The sequence below is a fragment of the Salmo salar genome, chromosome 02, assembly GCF_965601325.2.
Source record: "Salmo salar chromosome 02, fSalSal1, whole genome shotgun sequence".
Classification (NCBI taxonomy): Eukaryota; Metazoa; Chordata; class Actinopteri; order Salmoniformes; family Salmonidae; genus Salmo; species Salmo salar.
Window position 1 is genome coordinate 54,352,634 of NC_138292.1, and position 15,640 is coordinate 54,368,273.

A 15,640-nucleotide genomic window follows, 5' to 3' on the forward strand; every position below is an offset into this window, starting at 1 on the left:
CATTCCCAAAGAACAGTCCTAGGCAAGGTCATCCCAAATACGTCAGGAGGATTTGGGTGAGGGGGAAATCATCCAAATAGTGCATAGGAGGGAAAGTTATTCCCCCCCCCCCCCCCCCAGAGATAGAGGAGAAGGGAGAGAGTGAGTAGTGGTGTCCCATTACAGCAGTAATGGCTTGTTATGGACTTACCCTGCAGCCATGGAAAAAGCTGAGCGCTAATAAGAGTCCTGCTAGTATTACTGCTACTGCTGCTGCTGTTCTCATTGCCATGCAGTCACGAACGACATACACACAACTGTCATGATTCAACGAGTGCAATATCTTCTGTGTAATATCGCCTAATACGTTCAGCAATTGCTATTCTCTTGAGGAAATTGTAGCAAATTCAGCCATTTGTGTTCACTATAGACATCGTACAAGCTTAGATGCCAACAAGAATGAAAAATATTTTGGACGCAAGAAGAAACAGATCAGTGTACAAGGAGGGATATTGTTTGATTGAACGCCAATACAGAATTGCAGGAATTGGTTTTCCAGACAAACATGGAAGGAACTGCAGTCCAGGTGTTGTCTGTGTATGACAGATGTAGTGAGTTAGTGAACACAGATCAACCCTGGACATGACAGTACTTCTAGGGAGCGATTTTCCCAGACACAGATTATGCCATTGAGCTTGGTCTCAGTCCAGGACTGGGCTTTGAATCTGCCCTCTAGGGTATGTGTTCTAAGTTGGGTTATTGATGTCAGAGAGGTCAGCCAGCACATAAGATGGATCAGGGTTAGATGCAGTGATGGGGAATTGGATGGTGTTTAGGGTTTCACATGGCTTATTTAGTTCTATAACACACAATGATACAGACAGTCGATTCAAGACGGCATCAACAGTAACCACGTAGCTCCCAAAAGGAGTACAATCTTATTGATGACATTCTAAGGAGACTTCATAGGTCCCAGTGTTTAACTTGGGCCATGTTCATTAGGCACAGAATAAAAACTGGAAGGGACTTCCTAGTCTTGTCCAATAAGTAGCACTCATTCATTTTAACCTTCAACACAAAAAAAATAATATTTGCCCTACTGAACACTACCCAGTGATTAGTTAGAGGACCAATTGAGCAGTGCTTGTCGACCTACCGATCCACTCATCCACCCAGGCAAAAGCCTGCCTGTGGCCTAGGAGCAGCACATCACGCACCACCTATAGAGAGAGACAATAGAGGGGGTCAGAGAACACTGATCTCAGAGCAGTTCTACAAAAATTAACCAGCACTATCTGTGGAGTAAGTGGCTGCTATGTGTGTGTGTGTGTGTGAGTGACTTCTGACCTTGTGTACAAACTGCTCCACGCGCGTCTGCAGGCCCCACACCTCAAACTTGACTGTGACCAGCTTGTAGGAGCACATGATGGGCTCCTGGGTGTCCCTCCAGCCCTCCTGCAGCATGCCCCTCGATGTCTTCTCTGACTTGAAGTACCGCAGGTCCTGTTGGTGTGGACACACACACATGAATGTACGCACACGCACACACAAAAGTAGATCTCAGTAATTAATCCAAACCTCTGCGCCCTGAGAGAAATGCATTATGGGAGCTACAAATAGAAAGCTAAAGTTAAATAGGAATCCTTCCCTCCAGATATTTTTCCCTAAATCTCAGGGTGAGGAAATGTATCATTCAACCACCGCGTACTGCATCTACTATATTCAACAGTATAACTATACTTACACAGATGCTATATGCTAACATGCTAATTTATAACACTGAAAATTAGATATGGAAGAGGTGTGGGGAGAGAATTAGAAGGTGATGCTAGAGTTAGCTTAGCATTATCTGGTCAGAACTGAATTGCGGAGTGTATCGTGGGTTTACCTGCACTACAAATTCAATTCAGGAATATAACTAAATTTAAACTTATTTGAATCAAATTCCAAACCAATAAAATAGTTTGGGATATTTGGAAGACTAGGATGCTTAGGGCAAAACCAATTATAGGTCGACCGATTATGATTTTTCAATACCAATAACAATTGTCGGAGGACCAAAAAAAGCCGATAACGATTAAATATATATTTGTAATAAAGACAATTACAACAATACTGAATGAACACTTATTTTACCTTAATATAATACATAAATAAAATCTATTTAGTCTCAAATAAATAATGAAACACTCAATTTGGTTTAAATAATGCAAAAACACAGTGTTGGAGAAGAAAATAAAAGTGCAATATGTGCCATGTAAAAAAGCTAACATTTAAGTTCCTTGCTCAGAACATGGGAACATATGAAAGCTGGTGGTTCCTTTTAACAGGAGTTTTCAATATTCCCAGTTAAGAAGTTTTAGGTTGTAGTTATTATAGGAATTATGACGCGTCAACTATTTCTCTATACCATTTGTATTTCATATACCTTTGACTATTGGATGTTCTAATAGGCACTTTAGTATTTCCAGCCTAATATCAGGAGTTGATAGGCTTGAAGTCATAAACAGCGCTGTGAAGCAAGCATTGCTAAGAGTTGCTGGCAAAGGCAGTAAAGTTTGAATGAATGTTTACGAGCCTGCTGCTGCCTACCACCGCTCAGTCAGACTGCTCTATCAAATATCAAATCATAGACTTAAATATAATATAATAAACACAGAAATACGAGCCTTTGGTCATTAATATGGTCAAATCTGGAAATTTTGAAAACAAAACGTTTATTCTTTCAGTGAAATACGGAACCGTTCCGTATTTTATCGAACGGCTGGCAACCCTAAGTCTAAATATTGCTGTTACATTGCACAACCTTCTTGACCTTATGTCAAAATTATGTAAAATTGTGGCAAATTAGTTGCAACGAGCCAGGCGGCCCAAACTGTTGCATATACCCTGACTCTGCGTGCAATAAACACAAGAGAAGTGACACAATTTCCGTAGTTAATATTGCCTGCTAACATGAATTTCTTTTAAACTAAATATGCAGGTTTAAAGAAAATATACTTCTGTGTATTGATTTTAAGAAAGGCATTGATGTCTATGGTTATGGTTAGGTACAGTTGAAGTCGGGAGTTTACATCCACTTAAGTTGGAGTCATTAAAACTTGTTTTTCAACCACTCCACAAATTTCAAGTTAACAAACTACAGTTATGGCAAGTCGGTTAGGACATCTACTTTGTGCATGACACAAATCATTTCCCCAACAATTGTTTACAGAGATTATTTCACTGTATCAGAATTCCAGTGGGTCAGAAGTTTACATACACTGTGCCTTTAAAAAGCTTAGAAAATTCCAGAAAATGATGTCATGGCTTTAGAAGCTTCTGATAGGCTAATTGACATAATTTGAGTCAATTGGAAGTGTACCTGTGGATGTATTTCAAGGCCTACCTTCAAACTCAGTGCCTCTTTGCTTGACATCATGGGAAAATCAAAAGAAATTAGCCAAGACCTCAGATTTTTTTTTTTTTAGACCTCCACAAGTCTGGTTCATTCTTGGAAGCAATTTCCAAACGGCTGAAGGTACCACGTTCATCTGTACAAACAATAGTACACAAGTATGAACACCATGGGACCACGCAGCCGTCATACTGCTCAGGAAGGAGACGCGTTCTGTCTCCTAGAGATGAACATACTTTGGTGCGAAAAGTGCAAATCAATCCCAGAACAACAGCAAAGGACCTTGTGAAGATGCTGGAGGAAACCGGTACAAAAGTATTTATATCCACAGTAAAACGAGTCCTATATCGACATAACCTGAAAGGCCGCTCAGCAAGGAAGAAGCCACTGCTCCAAAACCGCCATAAAAAAGCCAGACTATGGTTTGCAACTGCACATGGGGACAAAGATCGTACTTTTTGGAGAAATGTCATCTGGTCTGATGAAACAAAAATAGAACTGTTTGGCCATAATGACCATCGTTATGTTTGGAGGAAAAAGGGAGACGCTTGCAAGCGGAAGAACACCATCCCAACCGTGAAGCATGGGGATGGCAGCATCATCTTGTGGGGGTCTTTGCTGCAGGAGGGACTGGTGCACTTCACAAAATGATGGCATTATGAGGAGGGAAAAGTATGTGGATATATTGAAGCAACATCTCAAGACATCAGTCAGGAAGTTATAGCTTAGTCACAAATGGGTCTTCCAAATGGACAATGACCCCAAGTATACTTCCAAAGTTGTGGCAAAATGTCTTAAGGACAACAAAGTCAAGGTATTGGAGAGGCCATCACAAAGCCCTGACCTCAGTCCTATAGAACATTTGTGGGATGAACTGAAAAAGTGTGTGTGAGCAAGGAGGCCTACAAACCTGACTCAGTTACACCAGCTCTGTCAGGAGGAATGGGCCAAAATTCACCCAACTTATTGTGGGAAGCTTGTGGAGGGCTATCCAAAACATTTGACTCAAGTTAAACAATTAAAAGGCAATGCTACCAAATACTAATTGAGTGTATGTAAACTTCTGACACACTGGGAATGTGATGAAAGAAATAAAAGCTGAAAGAAATAATTCTCTCTACTATTATTCTGACATTTCACATTCTTAAAATAAAGTGGTGATCCTACCTGACCTAAGACAGGGAATGTTTACATTTTACATTTTAGTCATTTAGCAGACGCTCTTATCCAGAGCGACTTACAGTAGTGAATGCATACATTTCATACATTTTTTTTTTCTTCCCGTACTGGTCCCCCGTGGGAATCGAACCCACAAACCTGGCGTTGCAAACACCATGCTCTACCAACTGAGCCACACGGGACTTTACTAGGATTAAATGTCAGGAATTGTGAAAAACTGAGTTTAAATGTATTTGACTAAGGTGTATGTAAAACTTCCGACTGTACATTCGTGCTATGATTGTGCTTTCTTCACAAATGTGCTTTTGTTAAAACATCACCCGTTTGGCGAAGTAGGCTGTGATTTAATGATATATTAACAGGCACCGCATTGATTATATGCAACGCTGGACAAGCTTGTTAACCTAGTAATATCATCAACCATGTGTAGTTAACTAGTGATTATGTGAAGATTGATTGTTTTTTTAAATAAAAAGTTAAGTTTAATGCTAGCTAGCAACTTACCGTGGCTCCTTGCTGCACTCGCGTAACACGTGGTCAGCCTGCCACGCAGTTTCCTCGTGGAATGCAATGTAATCGATGCAATTACCTCTAATGAAACCACACACACATATACACACACACAGACTCACCTCAGACTCTTTATAGTATCTCTCAGGGATCTCGTCGTAGGCGATATCCACAAAACACACTTCCCTTTCCTGGTCTTTATTTTCACTGTCTGAGAAGATCTGAAAACAGACAAAAAACAATATCCTCTTCACAAAACTACACAGCTCACTGATATTGATTGTGCCTCCCAAATCTTTGTGTTATCATTCGATCCCAAATCTTCGTGTTATCATTCGATCCCCTGTTTGTTATTTGATGGAAGCTAGTCATTGTCCATTCTATTTCAGCCAGAGTGGTCAGAATATCCACAGGGTCAGATATTTGATTTATCATTGCCCATATTCACTAAGCATCTCATAGTAAGAGTGCTGATCCAGGAACAGTTTAGCCTTTTAGATCATTATGAATAAGATTACATGGACAGGGGGGGACCTGATCCTAGATCAGCACTCTTTCTCTGAGACGCTTGATACATACAGGCCCTGACCTTAGACCTTTGATTACGGACCACTTTACCTTAGACTTTGCTGCTCCACTAGGCTACTGAAGGGACACGTCATTGTGCAACGCAGCCAGAAGGGAGAGCTCTAAGCTTGTGTTGATTGACGTCCACTGTACAGTATTCTCACTGCCATTATCTCCCATTCACACAACAGACAGACAGACCTCATATATAGCCACAGAGCAAACAGACACCAATAGCATTAGCCACTCTCTGTTTACATCTTGAATATTGTATGCCTTGCTGCCAAATATGATTATGAATAGTAGTCCAGCGAGAAGAACGTGGCTGTGATGGTGCCACATTTATAATACATTTGTACCTTATTTATTGAGGTATAATAACTACATAAAGAAAACTGTAAAATGATGTTTGACTTAACGTAAATTAAATATCATATTTGGAAGCAATATGATCAGTAGATTCTTTTGGTTCAGCTCGTGTGCTATATTTGGACTAGTCTCCAATGCCAAAACTTCAAGATGCCCTATGGGTTGGTAAAGTGTGCCACCCCCCCCCCCCCCCCCCCCCCTCTCCTCCCCTCGGGGCCAGACACACGTTTCTCGAATAGATACTGTGGACTGAGGTGTGGACTCTGACCACTGCCTGGTTGCCCTCTGTGACTTATAGCAGGTGTGAAGCTGTAGTGCTGTGCTGAATGTCAGGAGGTGGGAGGTTGACATCCTCAGGTTCAGTGCTTACAGACAGAGAGATGTGGACATGCACATTTGCTCTCCCTTTCACTATATCTTCTGTCGTCTTTCTCTTCTTTCCATCTTCTTGTCCATCTCTGTTCTCTTTGTCACTCTCATCTTCCTTTCTTCTCTCCCTCTTCTATCCTTATCTCTTCCTTCCTTATCCTCTCTTTGACTTCCTCACCCCTCCATCTCCCTCTCTCACCTCTCTCCCTTTCTCACCTCTCTCCCTTTCTCCCTCCAAGAGGCCCTTCTGCCACAAGATGCCGCATTGGGGGTGACATGCCATCATGGATAAGTGCAGCCAAGGGACAAAGAAGACAGAGTAGAAAGAGGAAGAAAGTGCAATAATGAGGGGAGAGAGAGAGAGAAGAGGAGAGAGAATGAGAGAGGGCGAGTGTGAGAAGGAGAACGTGTAATAAATAATGAGGGGGGAGAGTAGGAACGTTAGGAAGAGGGGAGAAGAAAGAGAGGGAGAAAGGACAAGGGAGACGGAGGGAAGAAAGAGAGCGTGCAAGAATGAATGAAAGCGAGCAAGTAAGAGGGAGAGAAAGAAACTATATTGGTGAAGTCTCAAGGAGACAGACAGACAGACAACCATGAACCATGAGGAACAGTATTTAAGCAGTGGCTCTTCTCCAAACCTAACAGCAGCCCTGCCCTGTCACGGTCTGCTACCTGATACAACTGTGGAATTGTCAATCACATCCTCTAACCACACCCTCCATTCATTCAGACAGAATATGCAGTCTGCTCACACACACACTACTTCATTCACACACTGTCATTCACACGGATTCACACAGACACACTTCATTCACACACGTATGGATGTACAAACACAAATGAAATCCAAACAGACATTGAACCTCTTCTCTGTCAGGAAATAGGACTGTGAGCGTGAAAACAGGTTTTTACAGCCTGACATTATCTTTCATAACACCGTGAGCACAGAAACACAGGGCTGCATATTATTTCACAACGTACACTATCTTGGCAGAGAAGACTGAAATTTGGACCAGATTATACAGGGTTGTAAAAGATGCAGAGCTTGTGCTGGTCAGCCCTGAAGCCGCATTGTCCGTGGAAAGAATCACATGGGAGCTTTTTAGTGGAACTTGTGCGTGCCAACACATATGCGTGTCTGCATCTGTGTGTCTGTACGCGACACCAAATGTGTACTTGATATGTGCGTGTGTGTGATATGACTCCGTGTGTGTGTGTGTGTGTGTGTGTGTGTGTGTGTGTGTGTGTGTGTGTGTGTGTGTGTGTGTGTGTGTGTGTGCACATGCACAGAGACACTGGCCAGCAGTTGTTAGAAGAGAGGTAGGCTGGGGTCAGATTACAGATGTAGAGACCAGAGTGTCTGCCTTTTACATTCAGTCTGATATAGCATCCTCTCTTTTTACATTGTCTGATATAGCATCCTCTCTTTTGACATCGTCTGATATAGCATCCTCTCTTTTGACATCGTCTGATATAGCATCCTCTCTTTTGACATCGTCTGATATAGCATCCCTCTGCTCGTCTGTTAGCACCCCTGCTCGTCTGATATAGCATCCTCTCTGCTCGTCTGAGCACCCCTGCGTCTGATATAGCATCCCTCTCTTGTCTGAGCACCCCTCGTCTGATATAGCATCCTCTCTTTTGACATCTGCAGGGCTTTCACTAACATTGTCTGGCCATGGAAGTGGGTCTCACACACACAATAAATGACCAGACAGGTTGATGCCCGTCTACTCTCTCTTACGACATTAAGAGAGAGTGGATTTTTCTAAGATCAAGACTGACAACTCCTTACACACACACACACACACACACACCATCCTAACATACTATTATGCTAACATAATAGTAGAGATATTATTCTGTAGAGAAACGAGTTTGTGAATTGGTAGAGAGAAGGCCAGAGTATAAATGAAATGGCCTCTTCAATTAGCAGCACTGCACTTGGCAGACACCGAGGGGCCATAAGGCCCCTATTATGGAATTACTTTATCATACTGAAGGCCTCAGAGCAACACACACACACGGTCTTTACTCACGTTGTCATTGCTGCCTTTGTTGTCCTCGTATTTCGTCTCTATGTGAATGGAGAACTTGGGCAAGAAAGAACACTGCAAAACAAAAACCATGTCTCAGGAGAGATATTTGAAAATGGTGGAAAAACAACATCTTTCACCTGAAATTGGTGTTTAGTTTTATAATGGTTTGTGTGTCAGAGACATTTAGTCTCCAGACTTCCTGTACCAATATCCCCACCAACTGATGTGTTAGGTTATTTGTTCAGAAAAGGGAAAATGAATGTATGGGAGTATGCTCGTGTCTGAGTGGTCTGTGTGTGGTGTGCATGTACCCCCCCCCCCCCCCCCCCATGACTCACACACAGCCTTTTATTGCGCCTGAAATGGGCTCTGTCACTGTCAAAGCCATGTCTCCCCTTCATCCCCCTTTCCCCTCCATCCTCTTCTCGCTGCTGCTCTCCTCCTCTCTATATTAAGCCATATGACTCATTGTGGTGGCATTTATCACTTTCTGAGAATTTGAAAATGCCACAGCTCAAAGGCTTTAGAAGTTTCAGACAGTATGTAACAGGTGGCAGCAGCAGGTTTCCAAGACTGTCATCAATCTTAAACCCTTTTCAGACAACAAACACTGCTACAGTAATGTTTTATAATGGGTTGAGACGGATGTTGGTTGTTAACACCTTCTGTGAACTACCAGTGTATAAAGCATTATTTGTATGTATTATGGATCCCCATTAGCTGCCCTTCCTGGGTTACAGCAAAATTAAGGCAGTTATACAATATTAAAACATTACAATACAATCATTAGAGAATTCACAACACACTAAGTGCGTGCCCTCAGGCCCATACTCCACTACCACATATCTGCAACACAAAATCCATGTGTACGTGTGTGTATAGTGCGTTATCATGTGTGTGTATGCATGTGTCTGTGCCTATGTTTGTGTTGCTTCACAGTCCCCCCTGTTCCATAAGGTGTGTTTGTATTTGTTTTCATACTGTTTGCATCAGTTATTATGATGCCTTCGATCACATAAGACTTGCTATAAGCATCTATAACAGCTAATAGTTGTATAGAGTCATGTACTAAAATCACTTAACCAAGGACCTTTTGGAATCAACATCAATAGCAAACCCACCCCACACAAATAGTGGAAACCTAAACCTCAAAAAGATATGGACATGTGAAAATATGTTACTTAAAGATGCAGTACGCAGAAATCACTCCACCATTTCCTGGTTGCTAAAATTCCAATAGTTAGCCTAATTTCAGTTTGTGTGACAAAACAAGCACCGCTACTTAGACTTGCTTTCAATGAATGTGACAGATCTATAACTCACATTTCTATGTGAATTTGGTCGTGTCGCCCAAAAAGTGACATATTGCAGCTTTAAAGGCATTTAATACCAAGTAAATAGTATTTAAGAAAGCTCTGGATGAAACGTATTTAAGAAAGCTCTGGATGAAACGCATTTAAGAAAGCTCTAGATGAAACGTATTTAAGAAAGCTCTAGAGAAACGCATTTAAGAAAGCTCTAGAGAAACGCATTTAAGAAAGCTCTAGATGAAACGTATTTAAGAAAGCTCTAGAGAAACGCATTTAAGAAAGCTCTAGATGAAACGTATTTAAGAAAGCTCTAGAGAAACGCATTTAAGAAAGCTCTAGAGAAACGTATTTAAGAAAGCTCTAGAGAAACGTATTTAAGAAAGCTCTAGAGAAACGTATTTAAGAAAGCTCTAGAGAAACGTATTTAAGAAAGCTCTAGAGAAACGTATTTAAGAAAGCTCTAGAGAAACGTATTTAAGAAAGCTCTAGAGAAACGTATTTAAGAAAGCTCTGGCTATGGCAGCAAGTAAATGGACATCATTTGATACCTTAAGGGCAACTGAATCCTCAGGGCAGTAAAAATGTATGATGCTTCTCGTGAGTGAAACGAGGGTATGGATGTGTCTTTATCTCTGGAGAGCACATGCCTAGCTACAGACATACATTCATCACCATGAAGAGAGCTGTAATTCAGAAGACACACACGGAAATGCACAAGCGTGAACACAGTGCACTAAGCTGTTGCTATGGATAGCCATACTTAATGTCTCAATAGGGGAAAGTGTCATCCTAACAAAGCCACATACATTTTATACAAATCCAAAATAACACAATAAATATGCATTAAAACCACACAACCCAAGCCTTCTATATACACATATCCCAAAACACTGACTCCATATGTAACGTCTAGTTAAAACAACCAGTGAAGGTGAAGAAAATGGTAAGAGAGAGATGTGGCGTTCTTTCCTGGTCCTTCCATGTTGCTGCATTGAATGTGTCCGGACACCCCGCGCACTACTGAACTGCGGTGGCTCTCTTCACAGCTCTGTGATCAATAAAAGGAAGAGATACTTACTGTGTACTCTAGAGAGGCAGGCGCAGAGGGACGCGTGGGAGCCGAGGGGAGAAAACACACCACAGTTAGGGCTTCAATGACGCAACAACACAGTAGCAACGCAGACAGGTTACGATGTGATACAATGCCAAGGAGCACAACGCGACACAAGAAACAACCCAGCTCAAACATCCGGAATGCCGCTGAACATTTTCCATTGTCTTCTGAAGAAACTTTTCTGGGAAATGATGTTGACCCGACGTTGTAATAACATTACGAGAATAATAGTCTGACATATGTTATTTCAAAACCAAATGGGAACCAGACAGAAACGTTGCCAGAATGTTCTCGCAACGTTAATAGAACGTTTTTTTTGGGGGGGGGGGGGTCAGCTGTGTGCACACAGTATAACGTGACTAAGCTAGCCTGGCCATGCTATGAGCTCAGTGTCACAGTAACTAGATTAGGTTGAGGTTGGCCTGGTGCATTTCCGCTCGGGTTACGGTCGATATGTGGTCAGAGTTCCTTTCTGACCTAACACAAGCATTAGTGGTGCATGGTATGAATGGATTCTGGTTCTACAATAAGACGTCGGTGTGAGCGTGCGTTCACCTGTGATGGTATAGGGGTAGTAGTTCCAGGCCTTCTCTGTTACGTAGAAGATGTTGGGCACCACTGCTCGAGCCCAGCTGGGCAATTTACTGTAAAAAAAGAAAGAAAGAAAGAAATGAAAAGAGAGGAGAAGAAAGAGATCCATCATGATGGTGTCAATTAATCAGACATCTTTTGTAAAGTTTGAGTGGTTTTTCTTCCTTCCTTCCTTGTTTGTTTGTTTCTCAAGGTGAGTGGGCGTGTTAAAAAGCCCCGGCCATTGAAGGCAGTTAAAAAAGAAGCTTGAAAATGAAACTAAGAACATTGAAAAAGATGACAAGAGAGAGCAACACTTACCAGAGCCGTCTATAGCCTCACAACACTGCCTCGATGGGGTTGGGTTTTTTATTACAACGGCAAGGTTTTGTGGGAGAGGTTGAGCTCTCTTTTACATGCAGGTGCACCGAAACACACAAGCCTTGGCAGAGAAAGCTGAAGGAGACATTCACTCAAAGGCTCTAGTGAGTGTAACAGTGGCATATAAAAGGTGTGTGTGTCCGCGTTGGGGAATAGAGATTTGTGTGTGTGTGTGTGTGTGTGTGTGTGTGTGTGTGCGCGCATGCGCATGTAAGCCTCCAATCTCTAATAAAAGCTTTAGAAATTCAATTTTCTTTGATCACACGTTGCTAAATGCATGACTGAGCGAGTGGTGACAGCTGATATACAAAGAAAATGATAAGCCAAAGAAATGTTGACAGGCCAACTATTCACAGCCTGTCCCCCAAAAGCAAATGACTGTCACTCCGTCTGCTCAACGTCTCTCATTCTTCTTTTAAAACAATCCATCATGCCCGTCCACACATTGGCACTTCACACTGTGCCCGCCAAGCTCTAAAAGCGGTGGTAAGGTTTCTCTATCCCCACATCCCACCCATTCCTTACAGTATTTAAAGACTCTGGCAGGGAAACCAGTCATTTGCGCTTAAGTTCTGAAAGTGTGTGTATGTGTGTGTGTCCGCAAAGTAGACCCACTCACTTCATTCCATCACAAAATTAACTATCCGAGTCAATGTGTAATGAAGACCATTGAAATAATGAATTCCTAATTTATGTTTAAGTTAAGAGGTGATTCAAGCTATTCATGCCAGAACAATAATCTAGCGAATCAGAAAGGTGATTGAGTGCTGGGGACCATGACGCAATGCCCACTGGCTTCAATTTCCTGCTTGCTTTGGAATATTAGGGCCAATGGATTTCTATTAATCATATGTGTCCTGTTGTGATGCATGAGACATAACTGGCCCTAAACTAAATGTCTTCTATTACATTTAGAATGTTCTTCTCATCTTCAATTATTTTCCATGACATTTATGTTTTCACGACAGAAAGGCCTTGGTTTGCACAGAAGGTTGAGAAGAGCTGGCGGATTCAGTGTGTCTTGGAGTAGTCCCTCCCTCCCACGTTCTCCTCTCTCTCCCTCCCTCCTTACATAAGGCAGACACCTGGTTCACTAAGCCTGAGATGGATGTTTATGGAGAGGTTGCACTTGTAGTAGTCAACATGGACACACACACACGGCTGAAAGGCACCCATCTGCTGTCAAGAACTAGAGCAGCGGGGAGTGTGTTTAAGAGGTGGTAGGGGCTTAGGTAACTGCAGCTGTGGTTGCACAATGAGTGGCGAGTTACCATATGCGCCCCCCCCCCCCCCCCCACACACACACACACACACACACACAGTGTCCCTGCTGTTGCTCAACCTCACTACATAATTCCCTCATCGTCATACTGTGTCCTCTGATGAACTGTGTCACCATTAAGACAGTACTTCATGTGTTCACATCTTCTCTTACAATACTGAATAGTGACGGTTTTCCTACTGGGAGTTGGGTAGTGACAATTGTTATGATAGTAATACTGTAGTAGTCTATAGCCAGTCCTTATTCAAACAATACATTATGTATCCCATGACAGATTCCAAGATGTGTCGTTTTGAAGAGCCTGCAGCAGGTTTTTTGATAATGTTAAAATATGTCTCCTTCTGAAAATGCATGTCTCTCTTGCCTCCTTCCCATTCGCTCTCTCCTGTGTGTCTTTCTGTTCCCCTCCTTCCCCCTCTCTCTCCTCTGTGTCCCTTTGTTCCCCTCCTTCCCCCTCTCTCTCGCTCTCTAGGATGAGCGGTACAGCAGGGCAGACCCTGTTGACTCAGCACCTTTAGGTCCCGGGCATCCCGACCGCTGACACATGTATTTGTGATGAAATCTAGCTCTCTCTGTCCCTCTCTCTATCCGTAGATCTTGCCGACTTAGGAAGTTTCTGTCCTTGGATGCTCAGCGATGCGCTGGGAGAGGTTGCACGCACACACACACACACACACACACACACACACACACACACACACACACACACACACACACACACACACACACCTGAAGGGGGAGTATTGGGTGTTGCACAGCTGTGAGGGCTAAGTAACTCGGGGCAACGCGACAGCAGCAGTCTGCCATGCGAAGCCTCGAGTGTGTGAGGAACAACACTGTCAGCGTTCCAAATGGCACCCTATTCCCTACATAGTGCCCTAAACCTATAGATAAATCAGCAGAACAGCAGCCCCGCATCTTGTTATGGTGTACAACCATTGACCATAGATCTCAGATTGCACCTTCAACATGGGTGGATGAAGGTCACTCACCTGTTGAGGTAGACACGTTTCTCAGTGAACTGGCCCTGACCGTGGGCGGGGTCCTCAAACGGTTCATTCTGGACCACCTCCACCCCCTCACCGCGGTCACTCTGCTCATGGCTGTGTTTGCTGATCATATATAGCTGACCAATCCTGTACTGGAGAGAACAGAGGGAGACCATGTTTAGGGTACGACCGCAACATGAACACGTTCAGTTTAACAAATTCATTGAATACAGCTGATCTAGTCCTGTAACGGAGGAAACAGAGAGGTGGACCCGACCATGATATGAACATTAACAAGCGTGAATAGGAAGAACACATATGAATTCTTATACAGTGACTTCAGAAAGTATTCACACCCCTGGACTTTTTCCACATTTCGTTGTGTTGCAAAGTGGGATTAAGATGGATTTAATTGTCATTTCTTTGTCAAAGGTTCTACACAAAATATTGTGTAATGTCAACAACAACAAAAAGTCAATAAACACTTGATTCCTTTTTTATTTTTCTATTGTGTTATTTACTGTACGTTTGCTTATCCCATGTGTAACTCTGTGTTGTTGTTTGTGTCGCACTGCTTTGCTTTATCTGGTTAAATAAATGTGAAATATTTTCTTATTTAATATTTTTTTTTAGATAAGTATTCAACCCCGAGTCAACACATGTGAGAATCACCTTTGGCAGCAATTACAGCTGTGTTTGTAAAGCTGTGAGAGCTTTACAAACCTGGATTGTACAATATTTGCCCTTTTTTTTTTGTTTGTTAAGTATTCAAGCTCTGTTAAGTTGGTATAATATAATATAAAATAAAAAAATAAAAAGAGTTCAACCGACAACGACACAGATATAATCACCTCCTATGACACGTCAACACCAGATAAATGACAGATTCTTTTTTGTGAGCTTTATCTGTCACAAATGCTTTATTAAACAGTTGAGTTTGAGATGGGTGAAATTAAATCTATCAGGATGTCACCATCAACATTTTGAAGTCATTGTTTTCAGGGCTCTTGCCCTTTCCTTTGAAGACTACTAGAAAGACCACCAGTGAAGTGCTTCTGAGACTTCCTGACCAATCTATTGGGGCTTTAATAATTCAAGGTTAATCCACAAAGACTGGCTTTTGATCAGAGTTAAGCTGCTGTCCCAGAGCAAGAGACAAAGGATGGAAAGAGAGGTGAGGGGGTAGGGAGAGAGAGAGAGAGAGAGAGAAAGGACAGCGAGCGAGAGAGGGAGGGGAGGGTGGGGCTGGGAAAGGAGTGGAAAGATACAGAGGGAAAGAGAGGGGGCAGAGAGGTTGGGAGAAGAGGGAATGTATTAAAAAGACAAAGGGGAAAGATAAAGAGGGGAAGAGGATTGAGAAAAAGAGCCGGCAGAGAGAGAGGATGAATGGAGAACCAGGATAGGCAGCGAGAGGGGATGAACGAAGAACCAGGATAGGCAGCGAGAGGGGATGAACGAAGAACCAGGATAGGCAGCGAGAGGGGATGAACGAAGAACCAGGATAGGCAGCGAGAGGGGATGAACGAAGAACCAGGATAGGCAGCGAGAGGGGATGAACGAAGAACCAGGATAGGCAGAGAGAGAG

General features: G+C 42.6%; 1 protein-coding gene across 1 annotated transcript in view; it reads right to left on the reverse strand.

Moving 5' to 3' along the window:
- Positions 1–15,640, reverse strand: part of LOC106585713 (cytoplasmic phosphatidylinositol transfer protein 1) — a 77,160-nt gene that overhangs the window by 6,374 nt on the left and 55,146 nt on the right. The window contains exons 2-8 of the mRNA XM_014172239.3: positions 14,059–14,207; positions 11,389–11,477; positions 10,798–10,805; positions 8,410–8,481; positions 5,188–5,286; positions 1,327–1,482; positions 1,136–1,199 (exon numbers count right to left, since the gene is read on the reverse strand). Of these exons, the coding sequence (XP_014027714.3) occupies positions 1,136–1,199; positions 1,327–1,482; positions 5,188–5,286; positions 8,410–8,481; positions 10,798–10,805; positions 11,389–11,477; positions 14,059–14,207 (637 nt within the window). The remainder of the gene's footprint in view (positions 1–1,135; positions 1,200–1,326; positions 1,483–5,187; positions 5,287–8,409; positions 8,482–10,797; positions 10,806–11,388; positions 11,478–14,058; positions 14,208–15,640) is intronic.